Source organism: Notothenia rossii, assembly GCF_949606895.1.
Source record: "Notothenia rossii genome assembly, chromosome: 9".
NCBI lineage: Eukaryota > Metazoa > Chordata > Actinopteri > Perciformes > Nototheniidae > Notothenia > Notothenia rossii.
The window spans coordinates 45,169,887-45,192,088 of NC_136907.1; the positions used below are offsets into that span (position 1 = coordinate 45,169,887).

General features: G+C 42.1%; 1 protein-coding gene across 4 annotated transcripts in view; it reads right to left on the reverse strand.

Moving 5' to 3' along the window:
* Positions 1-3,675: 3,675 nt before the first annotated feature.
* The window catches only part of fam110b (family with sequence similarity 110 member B), a 110,607-nt gene continuing 92,080 nt past the window's right edge, over positions 3,676-22,202 (reverse strand). Inside the window, exons 3-6 of one of the 4 annotated variants that reach the window (XR_013802936.1) lie at positions 17,092-17,658; positions 11,139-11,530; positions 7,957-9,014; positions 3,676-5,249 (exon numbers count right to left, since the gene is read on the reverse strand). Coding sequence is in view for 1 of the 4 variants with exons in the window: in XM_079652050.1 (XP_079508176.1) it covers positions 8,138-9,014; positions 11,139-11,530; positions 17,092-17,214 (1,392 nt within the window). In the remaining 3 variants the exon portion in view is untranslated. Of the gene's footprint in view, positions 9,015-11,138; positions 11,531-17,091; positions 17,659-22,202 lie in introns of all 4 variants that reach the window. The other 3 variants (XR_013802937.1, XR_013802938.1, XM_079652050.1) reach the window with 3 other exon arrangements.

Sequence of the window (22,202 nt, forward strand, 5' to 3'; positions counted from 1 at the left end):
TTACCCCTGTTACTCTAATTATAGTAACAGGGTTGAAAGTAACAGGGTTGAAAATCAATGCTAATTTGAGCCTTTAACCTCAGGAATTATTGCTAGATGTAGCATGTAATGCTACTTTCAAGGCAAGGACAAACTTGGATATCTAATGCAAGAAAGATAACTTTGAAATTAATATACTTTATTCTGGTAATATCAGTAACAGGGTTGAGTGGGTCAGAGTGCCGCACTCTTTTACGACTGAAAAGATTGTAAAAATATGAAAAATAAAAGAGAGGACTTAGATTTGGTCTACCTATGGCACTAGCACATGGCTTGCTGATGTCACTTCCACTGTGTCATCTGACTTACAGTTTTTTCACTTCCTGTGCCAATCTAAAAAGGTTTGGGTAACAGGGTTGAACGCATGTTGAGGGACACACCTTCTGTGCAAAATTACTGTTATTTAAAATGTGTTTATGATTTAACAAATAGATTTTACCATTACAAGAGACATATATCAATAGAATAATACCAAAACAAGTAAATAAAATCCCTATTTTAAATGTTATATTTGACATGCAAGTTGGTCACCAAGAAGCGGGGACAAGAGAAAAATGCCATTTTAGGGGATGTTCGAGAGCTATTTGATCATTTAAATAATATTTTGAAACCACTTTTTCTACAATTTTATACACATTTTGTCTCAAGACAAGTATGTTTAACACAACAAGTGCATGTTTTAGCATTTTGGGCATGGATTATTAGATTTTTTATATGGGGGACATGAAATGTCCTCCAATTCTGGAATGAGCTCACGGCCGCAGGTTACTCCGGGTCCCAGACCCCCCCATTCCCCAAAAATATTTTTATTGCAGATCTACATGAAATGACATGAAATCCCTGACAAATATGAATATACTGTATTCAACTTCATTAAAACGTTATTAACGTGCCTAAACTCAGTAATTCACTAAAAATAGTCCGTTGTTATCGTTTTTTAAACAGACTGAATGAATCTCTGCTCTGATCACCTATGATAAATGCGCCGCACCTAATCGCTGGCCATTCAGCCTCAGAGCTCCCTCTATACAAATCAAACTGTAGACGGTGGGAAAGCATCTATTGTTTTAAATCATGGTCGGAATGTGACCTGTGAGCCTTCTGAATTACCGTGGGACAGCACATTCTAAACTAAAATGTTCAATCAATAAAGACATCTAATCTTATCTTAATAATATCTTCATATTAATAATAATAATAATAATAATAATAACAATAAATCATACAGTATGTGTCCGAAAGGGAGCAGGAGGAAGCAAACACAAAAATATACAACAAATATACTGCATATTAAAGCAAACGATTGTAAAGGTAAAAGTATGAGCATAACAAATAAAGAAGTGTAATGTAAACATTTACATTATTATTATGATTATTTAATATATAAAGACTATATGTTATTGAATTACAAGATTAGATATACTTTAGTATAGTATCTAAAATATTGATGTGTTCAAATGCTCTTCAAAACACAACTGAAAGTCCATGAAACTTGTCTTTCTGTATTTGTGAATGAAGCGCCATCTCCTGGTTGAAACCTGAACTTGAAAATCTGGCAACGCCCTCTTGGAAAATAGTGGGAGGGCTTAACATTCCTCTATACTGGTCTTAGGCAGGTCGTAGGCAGGAAGCTGTAAACTGCAGTCTGAAATGAAGTGCTACATCTGTAGTTCCGTGGGTGAATTATGTCAATCACCACAACTGATCCATTGTCTATTCTGAGGTGATCTGCTCCCTTGCAACTGTAGAGTTACATACATAAAAAAGTTACATATTTTATAACTTTATCATACTGCCAACAGCAGCTTAGATAGAGAGAAAAGACATTCAACACCTTTTATGAAACTGAAAGGCAATTATTACATGATTGGGTGTAACGTTGACATTTGACCTGATGGTGGCCTTTACATTACCGTAGCAGACCTGAAAAGCTGTTTCAAATGCACCTTGGCAAATAGAATAATTTAAAAAAAAAAAAGCATGTAAGATCTGTATGTAGCGCGTTAAATTGTTTGACTGATTAAGAGCTGATGTACCTGCAGGATTCTTGCTGTTCTGAGTTACGCAGCTGAAGCTCGACCAACCAATCACATGAATCTCCCGCCCCGGACACACAAGCACGCGGTTTGATTGGCTAGAGCTTGTACTGGCATATGATTTGATTGGCTGACGCTTCCGTTGAACCTTAAAAAGTTGAACTTTTCTCAACTTTTGAAGCAAGCAACGAGAGCAAAGCGAAGCGACGGAACCACAATGCAGTTAGGCAAAGCGTGATGTCACCCCATTCAAAGTGAATAGGAAGAAGCGTTGAAGCTTCAACACACGCCAGCCGTGTGGACGGGCCGTTAGCATCATAGGGTTGATTGAACTTTCTTGTAAGTCACTTTGGATCAAGGGTAAGCATGATGTGACGTAATATTATTACATTTTGATATTACAAGTACAAATAAGAGACATGTATGTATAAGATCAGATGATTCTAACAACATCAGAGAGAACAGCACTGCTCGCTGTGACTGGAAGGCTCTTTACTCAGACTGCTCTCAGACTAGACAAGTGTTATCCATCAAGTTTTTCCTAGAACGTCTCGTAAAGGTCTGCAGGAAGGCCGGCGATCCTTGGAGCCTTGCCCCTCTCCAGCTCTGCATTGGCCGTTGCAGTGACCTTGAGCAGGCCATTTTGGAAAGCCTGCTCCCCTTCTAGGATCTCTTGAAACTATTTTAAAAAAAAGATTCTCTTCGAAAGCCAATGCACACTGAAAACATCATTATTTTTGCAGCTGTTGCCCAGGGTCCGAAAACACAGAACGCTTCTGCCCTATCTTAGTAGGATATAGCATCACTCAGGCACTTCAATATGACGCCGACTTGGCCTTGTCCCTTGATCTCTTTATAAAGACCTGTTAACACGTATGCAGAACATTTCCTTTTATCATATAACATTGAATTTATTTGCCCAGTACCGTTGTTGAAGAAATAATAAGAAAACCATTACATTTTACAACACATTGACACATTTAAACTAATTTCCTTAAGATGTTTCCTGATACTCAAACATTATTTCTGCTATATGGGTCATTTTGGAGTCATGTATTTTCTCAGATAGAGATATCAAAGTTTTGTGACTGCTCACTGGGTGCCCATACAGCCTTTTTCAGGCGTCCAATAGCTTCAATATTGTCTGAGAGCATAAACAAAGTACCTTGGTGAAAAAGTGTGAAGCTCGAAATTGTAGCTGGGAATGAAGTCACACCTAAATTCACACTGTTACAGGACAACAAGATGGAAAACCATTAGCCTCACCATCTGGCGATTTACTCGGAAGGCTTCAGTAGAAGCTGCTGGGAGTCCCAGCAGCTTCTACTGAAGCCAGTCGCCAACTCCGGGGACTTCGGGTGGCAGTATACGCCGTGAAGTGGTTTGCGGCCTGCCAGTAAACCCAAAGCAGAAGAAGAAGTGACGTCAGCGGCTTCATTTGCGTAATCTTCCCTCAGGGAACTTATTCTGGTGTGAACACGATCAGCTCTTAGTTCCATGGGGATACTAAGTGCTGGGCTACTTGGGGTGAAAGCGGCTATTGTGCCTTAATCCTTTTGTTCACAGTGGCAGCAACAGTTACAGCTTAAAAGAACATCAGTGAGAGAGATGGCAAAATAAGCCATTTATTGAAAGAATCAAAAGAAACTAAACATGAACACTTTTTTTTTTTTTTTTTAATCAAGCAAAATGTTAGTTTCCACGTCGAAAAACACAGTCAACAATACGTCTCTGAAACACTCTGTGTGATCAGGCAGTTCTGTACCGAGAGCAATGAGCAAAACAGCAGGTTTTTTTTCGGAATCTTTTGTAACACGTCGACCTTCTGACAGAGAAAAACTGAAATCCAACACGTGGCTTTTGAAATCAAATATATACATTTGTTCTTACAGCATTTACATATTGAAAAAAAGAAAACAATAAAAGTACCACAGAAGAACTCTATCTGTCAATCCAAAGATAAAAAACAGAACTAAATACACGCCATGTAGAAAAACTGAAGCATGATGATGCTGCCAGGACATCACCCTATTGTTTTCATGAATGCTGAGAGAGAGAGAAGCAGCATGGGGTCCGGGTTTTAGAGGACCACATGGGAGGGCTTGTCAGGGGGTTGGACAGGAACGTGGTTACACAACCCTGAGCTGAGAGTGAGGTGATGTGTGGGGGGGGGGGGGGGGGGGGAACTTCCTCCAGGCCTCACTTCACTTCCACTCTAAAGGAAGACGGGATGCATCAAAAAAAATTAGATCACTGGCAACTTCTACAATGCCAACAGTCTAAATAAAAAATGTAAGACATTTCCTCTGTGTCTTTTCTTTGGACAGCATTGCTAGGGTTAGGGTTATACAAACATATATACCAATACCATGATATACACGATGATTTGGCTTACACAGATGGATTACACATCATATTCATTTCAGCTGGAGTTTTGGGTGGATCCAGGATTGTTGGATTTGTCCCCCATTGGATCCCCGTATTAAGTTGTAAGGTAAGGTTTTTTGTTAGACTTAATATTGAAAACATATTTAAAACGTTCATTTCAACTGTCTCAAATCTAATAAAAAATCCAGATGTCACTTAGTACACTATCATTTACCACATCTGTTCTTCATCCGTGTTGCTATACTGTATCATAATTGGCCCAATTCATGTCCTAAAGGTGGTTTAATGTACCTGGAGTAGTGAAGTTGTGGCCAAAATGCACAATTTGATAAATGTAGCATTTGAGTTACAACGGTTTAGCTTAGCGGCTAGCAACTATCCATCAGCCCTGTGCTACACAATATTTTGCCATTTGTTTATTGTTCATGTCCAACAAACCTCAGATGTTGATGCATCCATACCACCGATACCGCCGGGGACGGGGTAGTGTTTTGTTGGAAGTGAAGCCCAGCCGGTTGTAGCTGTTGACAGACTGAAGGGGGGGGGGGGGGGGGGGGGGGCAGACAGATACACTAGCAGTAGGTAGACACTGACTGAGGCGCTGCATTCACACCAATATGGCTTCAGGCCTAGAGACATGCCGGCACGTGCAGACATGTAGACAGGGGACAAAGTGGAGGGTGGAGGTAAACTGCGTAATCCATCCAACCTTCATTATCAGCTAACACACAAGGTAAAGCTACAGGTTCCTTCCTGTGGCTGGCTTTGAGGACCCAGAGACAGAGCCTGAGAGAGACAAAGCACAGCATCATAAACTCAACTCTTCTAAAACTTAATACAGAAGCATTGCTGGAGTTCCTTCTGTGTATGTTGTTGTAGAATGCATTTATGTGTCTAAAGAGCCAACATCTGAAGTGTCATTTGGAAAGAACACTGACAAATGAAATTACCACAATTGCCCTTTGACCTTCCTATACTCTACTGTACTGTAACATGTCGTGTAATAGTTAACAGAGAAGTTATAGTATTGCTTTCAGTGTATGTATAATGCATGGGGCTCTACATAATCACAGATACCATTGTTTTAAAAGGAGGGTTTTGGTGTATTGCGATATTACCATAGACTGTATATATAAAGGATATTACAGCTGGGAAATGCTTGAGGTGTTATCTATTTAATCCTAGATTACGAATGAGTTTAGAGGATCTTAGAGGCAAATTCTGTGGTTTCTAAAATTGTGGATTGTGTGACGTACACAGGGGCTTCAGGTTCTTTTGAATTATCCCACAGATAAGCATGTGAAGGTATGTAAGACACTTCACTGAGTAACAAGTGAAGAAGTGATTACATATGTAATACAAGTACAGGTTTGATTGTTTAGGCCACTGCATAGTTTAATGTTCTAACCTTTCCATTAACTAAAAGGAGAAATATGATTATTGGATCATTCATTGAACAGCTTTGGTGATGTCATCCTGCATCATCAGAAGAACCTACAATTGGAAGTACATTTGGACTACAGCCGAAGCATGCTGCAGTTCACACAACTCAAAACCATATTAAAGCGTAGACGCCCCATAGTTCATTTGAACTTCACAAAAAAATACAGCGGCATCATGAGATACAATCTCTTCAAATTCATGTATTCATGTTTTGAATTCTAATTGGCAGGAGGAACAGCCTCTGAATGGTCCATCACAGGACACTAAAACTCTCCAGTGAAATGTGAAACAGGTTGATGACTATTTGTTAATAATCATCAGCATAAAGTACAGTATGTATATTGGTGTAGCCTTAATGCTGTACGGATAAGTATGCTTTAGTGATTATAATTATATTCTGTGTGTCATTCAATGTCCTCTGTTTCCTTCATCAATCATTCATCACACACTTCAAACCCTTAATCTCTCATTCACATATCTAGCTTAACAAGAGCTGAAGCCAATTTATGGCCATTTGTGTTTCATTAGTTTCTCAGCATTTTGAAATGTCATAGTTAACAACTCGATTAACTAATAGTCTTTGTGACCCATTAAGTTAGTGTTGAAGTGTTCATTTAACAGTCACCTCAAACAGATATCTGACCTGACTTCATAATGGTCAAACAGTGTACCAGCATCACTGACTTTCCAAAGTGATATCTCATTTTTGACAGATAGAGTTCAATGTCTGTTTTGCCAAGATGTCAGGACCCTTTTCAAAGTTTCTTTAAACGGAGACATCAACACTGTGAAACAGGCCTTTCTCAGAGTGGACATTTGACTCGTCATTGCAGGAAAAGCACAGGTGGAAGTAATAATCGTAATGGTTTGTTAGTTAGCACTCTGACTGTAACACTGACACAGCAGTGAATACGACTACTATTATTTTCTCTTTACCAGTGAGCTATGCTGAACAGAGGTATCTCATCATTACATTAAATTACATGTTACTTGTTAGACGCTTTTATCCAAAGCGACTTACATACTCAATATTGGGGCAATCCCCACAGGAGCAATTTGGGGTGAAGTGTCTTGCCCACGGACACAACGACATGCTGACTGCAGTGGGGTTTGAACCTGTGCTCCCCTTATCCGAACACCAACGCACTAGTCCACTGCGCTACAGCCTCATCACACTGTGGGAAGTAATGGGAAGCTGTTGACACAACCTTATATATGACACCTGTGGAGAAAAGTAAAGCTGTTTGAGTGTCTGTAACACAACAACAAATTCTCTCCTGCTAGCTTGTCCACTGTTAGCTTGTCACCCGCTAGCTTGTTACCTGCTAGCTTGCCACTCGATGGAGTGAGAGTGAGAGGCAATGCAGATGAACAGAATTTTACAAGAAAAACTAGATTAATTCAAACAAATGATGTGATATTCTTAAGCTTTTAAGGAAGGCAACAGCCCTAACAACAGCAACAAAAATGCTGATCAGCCTGATTTATAAGTGCTTTTGATGTCTGTACCTTGGATGGGACATAGGCCTACATCCATTTGATCCCATCTATCAATCCACACTAATCAAGAGACATACGTGTGGTACCTCAGTACATCTCTACTGTGTGTCTACACGGCCATGGCGATTTGACAGGACACACACTTCTGAGGGCAGAGATTGCTGAGTGACGTTATGTTAGAAAATAATTCCACTTCCAAAATCTCCTCTGTGAGAAAGGCCTATAGGCTACCCCTCTGTAGTGCGGCAGTCACTTTAAGGGTCCTTGGACAATCGCAGTGCATTTTGCTCTTGTTGCTCAAGCAGACTGACAGACTTGTCTGTCGGATTATCACTTGTCCATAGAGAAACAGTTTATTAACTAGTTTCTTTTCAGACATGTCCTGTGTTTGTTTGTCTCAAAGGGACTGAACCTTTTTCCATATTCAGTCATTCATATAACTGTCCAAGTTGTATTCCTTGTGTTTCATAGAGATCCTGTTGATCTAGAATAGCGTCCTTTTCCTCATCCCCTCATTAATTTCCAAACAAAATGTTTTCTGTTTTCTTACCAAGCTTGTTACACCCGTGGGTCTTCTTTTCCATCTATTCATCCATCCAAACACTTTGACAAATGTTCAGTTCAGCGACAAGATCACAGTCTCTAAACCTGTTAGAACTTTTGGCCCATGTATACATTCTGACACATGAGTCTGTAGGTTAAAGTACATCCACTCCACTGTACTGCTTGCCCTAAACATGGGAGACTTTCTGTGTCTCTCTTGCCTGCTTGATGCTGTATAGCCACTTAATGACTCGAGCGTTTCGCTCCACAGCCGAGATGCCATATGGAACACGCTCCCCGGCCTCCTCTTCCTCTTCCTCAGCCGCGTCTGACAGCCCGTCGTTGGAAGATCGCCTCGACCGGTCGCAGTCCGAGGAGATCATAGAAGCTGATCGAAAGTTCAGGCTGACGATGTCCGAGTTGGCCCGAGCAAAGTTTTCTGGACCCACTGCCTCCAGCTCCTCTGGGTCAAGGCCACAGTAGTTAAAAAAGCGCTCCACGTCAGCTCCGGCCCTGGCGTAGCGGTCTGACAGGTCTGACTTAGATCTGTGCAGCGAGGAGCGACGGACCACAGAGGAACCAAGCTCCAGGTTGGCATCTGTTGAAGTATTTGAAGGGTCTCCCAAATCACAAGGGAGCGACTGTGGGATGCGGTTGTCAAAGAGCGAGGGGGATGGAGTTGGACGAGCGGGGGGCAACGAAAAGGATAGTGCGGGAGGTGGGAGGGAGGCAGGGTTGGGTTTGGGTGGGAGGGGTGGAGCCGATGAGCTGCTGGACCGGGCCGTGCGCAGGGGCTTTCCATTGCACAGTCGCAGGAGGTCAGAGGAGGAGTGGGAGGTGAGGAGGGGGGGGAGGGGAGAGCGAGAGCGATCGATGACTCCTTCACCTCGTCTGCTAAGGTTGAGGTTTCCACCCTGTAGTGGACTGCGACGCCCCCCGCTGTTCAGCGGAAGGACCTTCAGAGAATGGGAGAAGGAGCGCAGGGAGTGTGAGGTGCTGGGGCTGGGGGCTGAGTCCGGGGGCTGCTCATTCAGTGCCATGGTGGATCGGTAGGTCAACGGCATCCTAGGAAACAGGGAGATAAATACATGAAATGCTGTAGCATCAGGTAGGTAAAGTGTGGACACTAAACGAAGGCTGGATTCAAGTAGTGTACATCCACACTAAGCTACTTATAGACAGAGAGGGAAGCTTACAAATACCCCCTTCATCAGAGAATGCAAACCTGGATATCTAATATGGAGAGGTCCCCCCATTGACCACTTCCACTGCCTTCACAGCTTTGTAAGCAGGGGCGCCGTAAGGGGGTGAACATTTAGGACGGTTCTAAGGGCCCGTGACTGACAGTGGCCCAAAACATTTTTAGTTTTAGTTTTTTTACTTGTAATGGTTTGGTCCTGCCTCCAAACGCTGTGCGGCACCGGCCCTTTCTAGCAGAGAGAGAGACTAGTGAGGAGGGATGCTAGTACTTCCGTGTGTACGATGTCTCAACGACTAACAAACAAAGTCAGGCTTTCAAGAAAGAAAAGAAAGGAGAGAAAGACAAGAGAGAGGGACTAAAGGGCGACAGTATGTCACCCAGTTTTTCAAAAGAAAAGGTGGGTGTGGTCCATGAGTGGTGGAAATTAGTCTGTTAGCTAAGCATAGTCCATTATAAATAATAATTGTAATGTTTTGCTGACATTAAAGGTGGGGGAGGTAAATTTGAGAGACCGGCTCGGGATACACTTTTTGTCATATTCCATGGAATACTCTTAACATCCCAATAGCAATGAATATCTTAAGTGCTTTGACAAAAAATCCATAAAAAAATGTCATCTGTCGAAGCCGTGGAGCTGTAAAAAGCTGGATGGCCTACCTGCCTGTCAGCCTTCCATCTGTGCACAAACTTATCTCGTGCCCTCATTGGTCATGTGCGTGTTCGTGTGTGTTGGAGGAGGGGCTCTGTAAGGAAGTGGCAGATTTGTTCCGGCTGTGTATTTTAAGATTCTAGCGCACTCAAGCTGGTTTCTCCAAAATGACCTACCCCACCTTTAAGTACTGTTAATATCTTCACAGAAAATTCAGAGGTTTTTCATTTCACTCCTCTTTTAGCTGACATTTAATAATTGCAGGTACATTTTTAGCAGCTATTCATACTAAATCCCTCCCCCTGGTGCCAGGACCAACAGATCCATCTCTAGGCTCCGCAGCCCTGTCCCCCCATAAGGCTTTGCAGTCTTGCCATGCTGTCCATTGAAAGCCAGTTAGCTAGAAAGCTGGACTTCAAGGACTTGATCAGTGACTGGGCTCTTGGTGAGGCTGAGCCAGGGCTCATAATAACTGTTAAAGGGCAAGGCTATGGTAACGACATTGGATCCCTACACACAAGATGTATGATGAGAAAAAGACTGTGAACAGGTAATAGGCTCTGATTTAGCACCACCATCAGGCCTTTTCATTTCCATTTCCGTTTTGTTGTCCGTTTACACTTTAATACCCGCTTATTTTGAAGTTGGTATGCATATTTAATTAAAAAATCTGCTGCTTATGTTATTATGAATGTTCCATTCAAAAATGTTATTAAAAAGGCATGTACACCATGAAAGATGACTATTAAGGTCTATTGTCAGGAATGTTAGTGTTATATCAAATAGTGAACTCTACTGCAGCAGAATGTTGCACGTCTGCACAGTGTTATATGTTCACCGCTCAGTGTCAGTAAATACTGTGCAGTTAGTATTGGATTACAAGATAGATGCAAGCCTGTACAGGTAGAGTTATTTAAAGCATAAATGAGTCGGTTGGGTTCTGGAGGTGTGGTTACAGCATTGTGCTTGGTTGGCGTGGCCTGGGCCTGGTGGTGGGGCCCAATGTGATATATTTTCATGGGGCTCAAAATCCCTGGCGGCGCCCCTGTTTGTAAGATCCCTGCAATAGCCCCCTTCCATACTTTCACATCTATGTGTTTCAGCCATGTTATTGACTTAGTAATACATCAAGGGTCATCTAGATTTCAGTATTTGGGGCTCAGGGCCAGAAGCTTTCACATCTAACTACAGATATCACCATGACAGGGCTTCTTATATGTTCAAACATTTATGAAAAAGCCAGGAACATTTATGACATTTGAGTCGATCAATTTACGTAGACGTGCTCGTACACAAAAACATCTTGTAAACTTTGTTTGATGTTGAAGCAGTAAATTACCCTGATGGTGTCCAACTTCTGGCCATTCCCCCTGCTGACCTCATCAACACAGCACTCTTAGCTCCGCCCCCTCGTCCTTCGGAAGTTGCTCCTGAAGATGACGATGAGTTTAGCAGATTTTTAAGGATCTCCAGGTTTAAATTCTCTCGTTTGCTGCTGCCTGCACATGTGTCTGACTTAGCGTTGTTATTGGATGCTTTGAAAGGTATCCCGCCCCCACCAATCCCAGAGCCCCTTTTGGACAGGAGGGTGTGACCGAGAGGAGGCTTAGCCAGCACAGGTGGTTTGATTGGCTCCTGCTTGGCGTTGATAACTTCCTGGCTCTTGACATACTTCGCCTTGTCAGCTTCCAGTCTCTCCACAGCACTGAGACGCTTTGGGTTAGTGTCCACCTGAGACAGACAAAAATAATATGTTAATGAGCATAACCCTCCAATATTTTGTATACATATAGGTTTTTAAACCCTAGACGTGCCCAATAACACTACCAAGGGGCCAATATCTTTAAAAATGTATCTATAATTGTATGGTCCATACACAGACATCTTGGAAACCCCTTACCCACTTAGTGTGTGTATGTTGGCACTTTGTCTAGGGTCATGTGAGAGTCTTAATGCTTTGAGGGAGCGATTTCTCCTTGATACTGTATATGGACTACCTGCTAAGTGCTTAGAGCGGTTAGTCGCAACATTCATCACCTCCTCCCTCCCTGGCTCTCTGGACCCCCTGCAGTTTGCCTACAGAGCAAACAGGTCCACAGACGACGCCATAGCCCTCACCATCCACACTGCTCTCTCACAGTTCATTGATTACAGTTCAGCTTTCAACACCATTGTGCCCGCCAAGCTGGTCATCAAGCCCAGAGACCTCGGGCTCAACAGCGCCCTCTGTGATTGGATCCTGAACTTCCTGACGGGCCGACCCCAGGCAGTGCGGGTGGGGAACATCCCTAACCAGGCTTCGTGTGATTCTGAATGTGTACCTTAATTCGACCATCCGTTCGCTGTTATTGATCATTGTGGAGAGCAGGCAGACGTTTTCCTGTTGTTTTGTATTATAGGAGCTATCGGATGGAATCAATACATGGGCTGCACAGGTTGTCATGTCCGACTATCACAAGTAGAACCATAATGAAAAATACGCCAGTAAAATTTGCCTGTAGAAAACGGCTTATGCCAACAATAGGATTGCAACAAGTAGTCAATAGTCAGTTTAGCTTCGGTTGCTATGCTACCATCATCCATTTTATACCAGAGAAACGTTCATAACAGCGTTGTGATGCCAAACAGCGTCAATTCATACTGAAACAAGGGCGCAGGAAGCCGGGGGGCCAGGGGGCCATTGGCCCCCCCACTTTACAGCCCTGCCCCACATTTTCGCAGCAGCGGATGCCGCGGAACACTGTACACATCCCGTTTCAATAATTCCCCTCTACTCTAAAGTCACATCTAAAACTTGATCTGATCTAGCTGTGTATATTTTGTTATTTTTGATTGTTATATTCAATCTCATTAGATACAGGCATTTTTTAAGCTTGTAAAGGGAAGATGACAGCTCGCCTCTGCCTCGCCACTTTGCTGTTCCTCAGCGCCGCTCCCCCTCCCTCTGCTGACATTATCAATGTAAGGCATATAGGCTAGTAATCATAGATAACACGGCAGGGTCCGGGACAGTTTGTTTTCATCTGATTTCAAATAAACAAAGTCTTGGCTTTCAGAATATTAAACTTGTTTCGGCAAATTCAGATTATAAATACAACTTTGAAGCTTGTAACGGCATAATTACAAGCGGAGAACGGAGTAACTTAACGTCACAGCAGGCATAACAACAGCCAGTGTTTCTCGTGAGTGTTTTCCCCGGGAAACAAACACAATAAACACAAACGCAAAAATACACAAACACACACACGTATATACACACACATACTCGCGAGCTCCCCCCAGACCGGTAATCCAAACGAAAATATCTTCCCTCCGTAGTATTTTGTTCATTTGCACCGCTAATAATCAATCAGATCGATGGATTCCAGAGAAGAGGAAACTTTAATAGGCCTTTTTCTCAAAATGATGACTCGGTGACAGTCATTATATAATTAAGCTCACGACAGGCCGTGGTATATGCTCATTATATCACAGCTAAGGGGCGTGGTTCGGCCCGACGCGAAGCGGCCTGAAGTGAGCTATTGCTTTTATAAAACGGTTACCAATTGTGGCAATATGAAAGAAAAATACACACTCTAATTTAAATAGTTTTTATTATTTTTTCTAATTTAAATAGTTTTTATTAGTAAATAATGATGTTCAAAATAAAATAGTCCCTCCGTTGCCTTCTGCACAAAACATAGTGCGAGGTGGTTGCTATGCAACAACACTAACAGCTAGCGAACATATTAGACAGAGAGCGTTGATCCATTATTTGGCTGTTTATTTACATTCATTTGTATGTTGCAGTTTATTGTGCAGCCACTGAAAAACTATCCAGCATCAGTAGCATGGTTTACGTGGTTACTTGTATAGGTTGAGGTTGTTCTAGGCTGTTGCTTGGCATGGTGAGAATATTGCTCCACTTTCTCCGGTTCCCGAGATTCGGCTTCCAGTAGCTCTGGAGAGAGCTTTCGGACCTGTGGCCACTAACGGTCATAATTTCTCTGCTTTGTTTCAAGACCCGCATCAGAAAGCTTTTGAATGGTGCTACTTTTCCAGTTGGTCTACCTGCTCTTCACGTAGCTCTGCATGTCGTCGTTAGGTGCTTTTTTTTCTGGAGATAGGCACTGCTCAATCCACTCCTCCATATTAAGACCCCCCCCCGGAGGTCGAAGTTAATCTTAAATGTTTCCATCTTATGCTTTGTAAGTTTGTTTCGTAACGGAAGAAATGCAAATATATTTATACAACTGACAAGTCAAATCAAGCAATCTGATTGGTCGATAGTGTTTTTGCGGACCTCTTTGATTACAGATTTGAAAACATCGTTGCTTGCTTTAAAAGTAGCACAATTCATTATGTCAAACCTCGGAAAGTATCTAGATATCCCTGCCCTAATGCCAAAGGAACTACACACTGAATATGTTTTGCCGTTTGATGTCTATGTCTGGACCAATGCGTAAAAAGGAGGCTTTCTGCCCCGTCACTTCTCCGCTGCTTTCTTGTTCCAGTATAAAAAGCAAACTGCAGACTGTTTTTCTCAGACGCGGAGGGATACTGACTTGTTGTGAAAAGCAACTTACAATTCTACCCGTGGTATACGCTCAGTATATCACGGCTAAGAACCAATCAGATTGCTTGATTTGACTTGTCCATTTTATAAGTAAGCAATCATACACTCCAGTACAGGCGTACGGACCGAGGCGCTGCCGCAGTACTGTCGTACCAATGATGATGTTCAAGAACGGCCTCTCGTGTATGATTGCGATTCTATTACACAAACTATCATTGTAATCAACAATATCGTAAAATAATTTCATAATGTGTGCTAATTTGCTCCCAAACCTACGCTTTCTGCTTGAGTTAATCTCCGTCAGAAAGTAGTTCCTAGAAAGTAGTTCCCATGGTAACGATAGCCTTTGTTCCAACGCACTCAACTCGTCAGTTGAAACAGCCGCAAATCTTTCGTTGGTTTTGTGGTCTGTGTCCATGTCCAACCATTCATCAATACTGAGGCCCCCCAACAAATCAAAATTAACTTTAAAATCTGACATTTTGTAGCTACCGATTTCCAACGACAGACAATGTATAACAGTGTAACGGCTGTGTGTCGCTAAACGTCGCTATGGAAACCACACGATGTAGGCTCATGGAAGTAGTTTCGGTAGGCAAGTGGCGTGTGTAGGCCACTGGATACTTTGTGATTAGGCACGTTCTATTTGATCGTTGTGTGATCGTGGAATCAAACACGCCTATTGACCAATCAGAGAGCTTGCTCAAACCTATGTGTTATATAATGTGACATATTTTACTTAATATTTGGAGTACAACAACAATCCTGATATCATTAGAAAGCTAGGAATCTCCTCTTTCCTACAGTGTATACAACTCAAAATGTGTCTTTGGGTCAATGCGACTGATTTCAATGGAGCAGCAGGTCACTTTGCATTAGGTAAAATAAAGCAGGCAGACATAACAGGAAATATACATTGTAATCCAATCAAATAGGACATTGTCACACCATTCAAATGTATCCATGTCCATTACAACCATGAAAAAAGCTTAGATGTGTTTATTTGTACCAGCGCATAAGAAAACAAAATACTGTCAAACTAAACTGAAATTCAACAACTTGAATGTCACATCCCTGACATCCGCAACTCCGGAGCCTGGTCTTTCAAACATAGAACCAGCGCAGCCAGATGAACCCCAAAAGCAGGAGCTGCCATCCATGGAGGATCTTTGCTCCCAGCGGCTCAGAAAGAAAGTCCTCAGGATTACAAAAGACCCCCCATCACCCCAGCCACAAACTTATCCGTCTGGCAGCCAGTACCGCAGCATCTGGACCAAAACCACCAGACTCAGAGACAGTTTCATCCCACAGGCCATAAGACTATTAAACACCTGAACTTTTGAAAGAACATCCATAACATTCATCTGGCTGCAATTTACACATTATTAATCTAGTATATCATTCCAATCACTTGTATATAGACTCTTATTGGACTATTGCAGTATTTTTTGTTTTTGTATTTACATGCACAATTTTTTCTGTTTTTCTGTTTTATTGTGTTGCATTGTTGGAGGAACCTTTGACCTGAGATTTTCATCGACATAACTACGCTGTAGTTATGTACGTCTGGCAAATAAAAGCCTTGAACCTCAGCATTAATAATACCGTGTTAGGTGACTGTCTTTGGTATATGATAGTTGTTGGTATTGAGTTATGCCTATTGCTTTTTTGTTTGAAATAAACAATGCTCTTAGTCAGCCAACAGGCCAATTGATTGTTGATCGATGTCTGATTCTTTGGCTACATATTTCCCTGACTCAAACCAGTCTTCTATTTATACATCAAGGTTCAAGGCTTTTATTTATCATAGCTACAGTTTAGTTATGACGATGCAAATCTCAGGTCACAGGCTCCTCCAACAGTGCAACACAATAACACAGAAAAACAGTGCAAGTCAAAAGGAAATACAAAAGGAAAAAATTGTAAAAAAGTGAAATACTGCAAGTGATTGGAATGATGTATTAGATAAATAATTCCCAAGTAGCAGCCAGATTAATGTTATGTTGTTGTTTCAAAGTTCAGGTGTTTAATAGTCTAATGGCCTGTGGGATGAAACTGTCTCTGAGTCTGGTGGTTTTAGTCCGGATGCTGCGGTCCCGCCTGCCAGACGGCAGCTGACAGAACAGTTTGTGGCTGGGGTAATTGGGGTCTTTTATAATCCTGAGGGCTTTCTTCCTTGCTTTAATGTGAGATGCTAGGACCCGGACATTATATATATTTTGTTTCATTTGAGGCATTCAGAGACATTAATTCAAATGCAGTAAGGACTAGAGGACCCATCAGTGTATCCTCAATTATAGCTCCTCCTCGATGTTTGATACTCGAAGTGCATTTAGAGAAATTAGATGTCCTTCAACATGGCACGCTGAAATCCATTTCCGGGTCACTACCGGAGAACCGAGGAGGGGAAATGTGTGAAACCAGACACGACACGACACGACACACACACACACACACACACACACACACACACACACACACACACACACACACACACACACACACACACACACACACACACACACACACACACACACACACACACACACACACACACACACACACACACACACACACACACACACACACACACACACACACACACACACACACACACACACACACACACACACACACACACACACACACACACACACACACACACACACACACACACACACACACACACACACACACACACACACACACACACACACACACACACACATACACATACCTGTCTCCTGAAGTAGTCCGGGCCCTTATTGAGGATGCGTAGGGGTACGGTGGAACTGAAGGGCGTTGCGGGGCCAGCGGCCTTGCTATCTGGCAGGGCTGGAGCCAGTGTCTCTGTCGGCATGGCAACGAGGCGACTGGGGTGGCCGGCCGTGGTGGCAGCAGGTGCGGGGAGGTCGACAGAGGGCGGGGGCACCGGAGGACCCCCAATACATGAAGACACAAGGTTGAGAAGAGAAAGTCTAGAAAGAGATGAGCTCTCTCGCCCTCCTCATCGCCTGATGGACCCTGTGGCACCGGGCCAGACTCTGGACTGGAGGGGGGCTGAACACTGGGTTCAGATACACTTCTGCATTGCCTGAGTAGGACGATCTCTGTGAGCGGCTCTACAACCTCACAGAGTCTTTACTGTGTGCTGCTCAGGACCCGCTGACGGACAGAGAGATAGATAGAAGGAGAGAGGACAGTGACAGAGTGATGAGTGTCTCAGTGCTCTCACAGGGCCCAAGGAAAACCAGAGAACGGACGATAGAAACGCCTCACCACCTCTCCACACTCGCCACAATATCTGAAATAGGCAAAAAGATGAGAGAGAAAGAAACAGCCAATGAGGTGAGTCCGACTGTGACATCATGCACCTAGCAACAATAGGAGGAATAGCTCACACACACACACACACACACACACACACACACACACACACACACACACACACACACACACACACACACACACACACACACACACACACACACACACACACACACACACACACACACACACACACACACACACACACACACACACACACACACACACACACACACACACACACACACACACACACACACACACACACACACACACACACACAGTAAAAACAGCTAACTGTGAAGAACCTGATTTGTGATGACATTAACATGAGCATGAAACAAGTCATTTAAAATGTCATCTCATGCTGAATATTAGCTGATGGGGCTGAAATGCTTTTCTCAGAGAGAGGACTTCAAGCGGGTATCAAACTTTCAACTATCTGGTCAAAACTATTTTTTTAAGCCTTAGTGCTGGTGCCATCAGTCTTCTATGTACTTTCTTTGTATCACAAATTATCAAAAAGTTAGACTACTAGCTCATAGCTGAAAACACACTGGTGTTAACACAAGCCTCCCATATGGCTGTGGACTCTAACTGTGCATTTAGCACAAAAACAACTCAAACAAATGATGTACCCAGAATATATTCCTGTGTAATTGATTGGCCTGTGTAGCATAATGCTGGATAACAAAACAATGTGTTGCCTCAAAGGGTTGAGCAAGATTAAAGTTCTCAAAGAATAAAAAGAGAAAAACAGTAACTAGTCATCTCCCTAAATCACAAACAGTCAGTGCAGGTATGTTTAAGTGTAAAAACAGAGCAGCTGACCACAGCAGTGTGCAGTCAACCAGAGAGTCAGTGGACCTCTTGCTCAGCTTCAGTTACCCTCAGTGACTCTCTTTCAGCACCATCAGTCTCTCTGTCCTTCAAACGGAGGCTGCTTCGCTGTGATTACCAGCTCCATGTTTGTGTCTACAGTAGGCTACATGTAGCGTGGAGATTCCGTTTTCCTCCCTCCTACAGTAGTTATTCCCTGTTGTATTTTTTGAATATGCTGGCAGCAAGGCTTTCAGCAGAATTTGTGGGTTTCTATATTTAAAATAACTCAGTTGTTGCTCTTATCTCACCATTAGCTGAACTCATGGGAAACAGTATGTTTGCCAGGCTCATTTAGACCCCATTTACAAGGGAACATTTGCGTTTACGCACCGTACAGTATGCGTTTTCAAAAAAGTCTTCCGTTCACACGCATTCAGCTCAATTAACGTGTCCGTTCACACGAGCCCGCTGGAAACACTGTAGTACATATGCCGGGCCTTTAAGTAGCGCTGCTGCCGCCACAAAATACACCAAAAGCAGCGAAGAAGACCCCAGAGCATGGTTGTCATGGTTGCCATGGTTGCCCTTAATGGTAGTCCACCAGCAGATGAAAAACACCCACCTCTCCGCCTCTTCCAAGGGATTAGGGAACCGTGCGGCAGAGTTTCCGCTAAAAACATTTTTTACGCCGGTCAACATGTTCGTTAAAGTTTGAATCTTCCGGACAAAATTAGGAAAGTGCAGATCAAAGGTCTTCTTTGTTATTTATTGAGCTTTAAAACAAATAGATAACGACTCTATATAATCATATATAAGAATAAAACACGGAGGACGGAGATCTCTTTTTCTCCCCCTCTTCTCCCCGCTGCAGCCCAGCAGCTGATCTCAAAGCATGCTCCCCTCTCCTGCAGGGGGGCGTGGTCAGCTGCAGCTCACAGAATTAGACCCCTGCAAAAACAGGGCTGGAGAGAGCAAATAGAGCGAAATGAGGCATGGCTAAAATGCAGGATCTGTTTGGTATTTTGAAAAAAAAACTAAACAGACTTTTTTTTATATAGGTATGGCTCTACAATATATTCTTCAAATATAGCATGATAGGTCCACTTTAAGTAAAACATTTATTGGATATGTTTGATCTCCTGGCACTTGGGTTCACTGGTCGCTCGTCTGATTCTTTGGTGTAGAAAACCTGTTTTTCACCTTTAAATGTGTAGTCTGTTGACAAAACAACTCTCTAAAACATAGTTCTAACTAAAATATGAACAACTTAGAAAACATATCTCCAAGAGTTGCAGTCAATACATATTGCCACACAGAAAATCAAGATTTGCGTGTGGCGCAGTGGATAGAGCATTGGTGTTCGGATCAAGGGAGCACAGGTTCAAACCCCACTACAGTCAGCATGTCGTCGTGTCTCTGAGACACTTCACCCCAAATTGCTCCTGTGGGGATTGCCCACAGTATTGAGTATGTAAGTCGCTTTGGATAAAAGCATCTAACAAGTAACATGTAATGTAATGCAGCTTTAGTATTTGGTTCCGGCCATTTGTTTAAGAAATTAAAACAGTCTAATCCCTTAAGCCAGTGGATCTCACTGGTGGTACGCCAGCTCCCGCTAATGGTACGTGGAGGAATCTGACATATAACAAGTAACATGTAATGTAATGTAATGCATGACCAACACCCAGTTTGTGATTATTATCTCTCTTTCATTCATTTAGGAAGAGTCCAAACCAGAGCTTGGAGGTGTTGCAGTGGCCCTCCTTACTGTCACCAGTGACAATGGCACAAGTCAAGTGCAATATCAGCCTGTGACCATCTCTGTTGTCATTGAAAATGACATTGTGGTCAGCCTCCCCAGACTTGCAGATGCATTCCTGGTAATGTCTGGACTAATTTATGCACTACATCAGCTATCCCAAAGGACTGACAAACACTTTCGAGTTCACTCAGAAGGTTTTACTTGGTCTGGAAGATGGTAAATTGTCGCCCAAGTTGCAGACCCTCAAGAATGACTTTATGATGCATGTGTAGAAATCCATCTGAAAAAAGGTGTGGAGTGGGGCATTTTAAGGCATTTTCCCTCTACTTCAAAGTGATTTCCTTCTGAAAAAAAAAATGCCTTAAGAAAGTTGCTGTACCAGTTGCTGCAGGTTTTCAGCCAGGTGTTCAAGCTGCTCAACGTTCCCTTTTACTTGTACATGTTGTATTAATGTAAAATGTTTACTGTTTACCATCGTTCACATCAAAGTATCTTTGATTTTGAGGGATGACTGTTTGCACTTTTATAATATCAAATATTTCTGATTAACCGGCATTAATCATGTGAATGTGTGTTTATGCGTTTGTTTGTTTGTTTGTCGTTGTTGCTGCACTTTAACTCATCCAGATGAAGATTTGATACTTGTTAATGTAATTCATTTACATTTTAGAGTTTTACAGTTAAAGGGTTCAGACTTTCATTGTGATGTTATCAAAGTTGTTGCCCTATTCAAGTTTTAACCAAAATGTGCCAGAAGTACAATTGCCTTTGCATTTTTTTAATGATTACTTATTTTACTGTCTTGTAAATGTTAACAGGACAGCATGTTAAATAGGAGGGCTAGAAAATAAGAAATGTAGTAAAGCTGTTCAAGTTAGTCGCACTCGATTCAATTGAGGCAATCAGTTGTGTCAATGTTTTTGAGTGGATCAAGTCAATGTGTTTGGTTTGGTTGAAATAATAAATATTGAGTTCTGTTAAACCAAAAAAGACTTTGTTTGAGTACTTGTTTTTTTAAGTTCTGGTAACTTAATCCATTAGTTGAGGTGAATTCAAATGTTTAAGTCACAGTACCTGAATATATTTGAGTTGACTTAATAAGCCATTTTAATCTTACTGTAAAAAATAGGTACATGTAGCATTTAGTCCAATTATTTAAGTTCTTGAAAATTGTAAGTTTTGAGTTGATTAACTTAAAATACTTAAGGCAATCAGTTGCCTTGTTTTTTTTAGTTAAGTTTACTTATTGGGGCTTACAGTGTACATGTAAGCAAAAAGCTTTGGGGGTATCTATATTAAGCCTGAAAAAGTACTTAACGTTTAATATATTGCATGGTTTGTTTTGGGACTTGACAATCCAACCCAGTCTCACAAAAGAATATGTAATAACTACGTTGGTCCACAACGTCGGACGTAGTATTTCTAAAAAAAAACGTGTCTGAAATTGTAGGATCCCTACGTTTTTTTTTCACCATTCATTCCAATGGCTGGCATCTATGTCACGTGATCTTCAAATTTCAGAAAAAAAAAACATGGCCGAACTTCGTTTTATTCTCGTTGGAAAATGCCTATTTTAAAGTTAGTTTGGCCATTAAAATGCGTTTTGATGTCATTTGATGCGAGAAATATGAGTTGTTATTTCTCCCTGTGCAATTCCAGTCTCACATCTCACATCACATCGTCATTAACAAATACCGGAAACAGACCGAATATTTTTTTTTCAAAATAAAATAATACTTAATTCCGAGTGTTCTTGCTTTTCTCTTTGAAAGACATCACATAACGCCATTGTAATACACGGTTCGGCTGCATTAAATATGACATATCTGCCGCAGTTCTCTATTTATAGAGCCCTGATGAGAAGACTTCTAGACAAACATGAGGAACTGCCGCCAACACTGACAACGTGACGTGGATCATAAATATATTAGCAATTA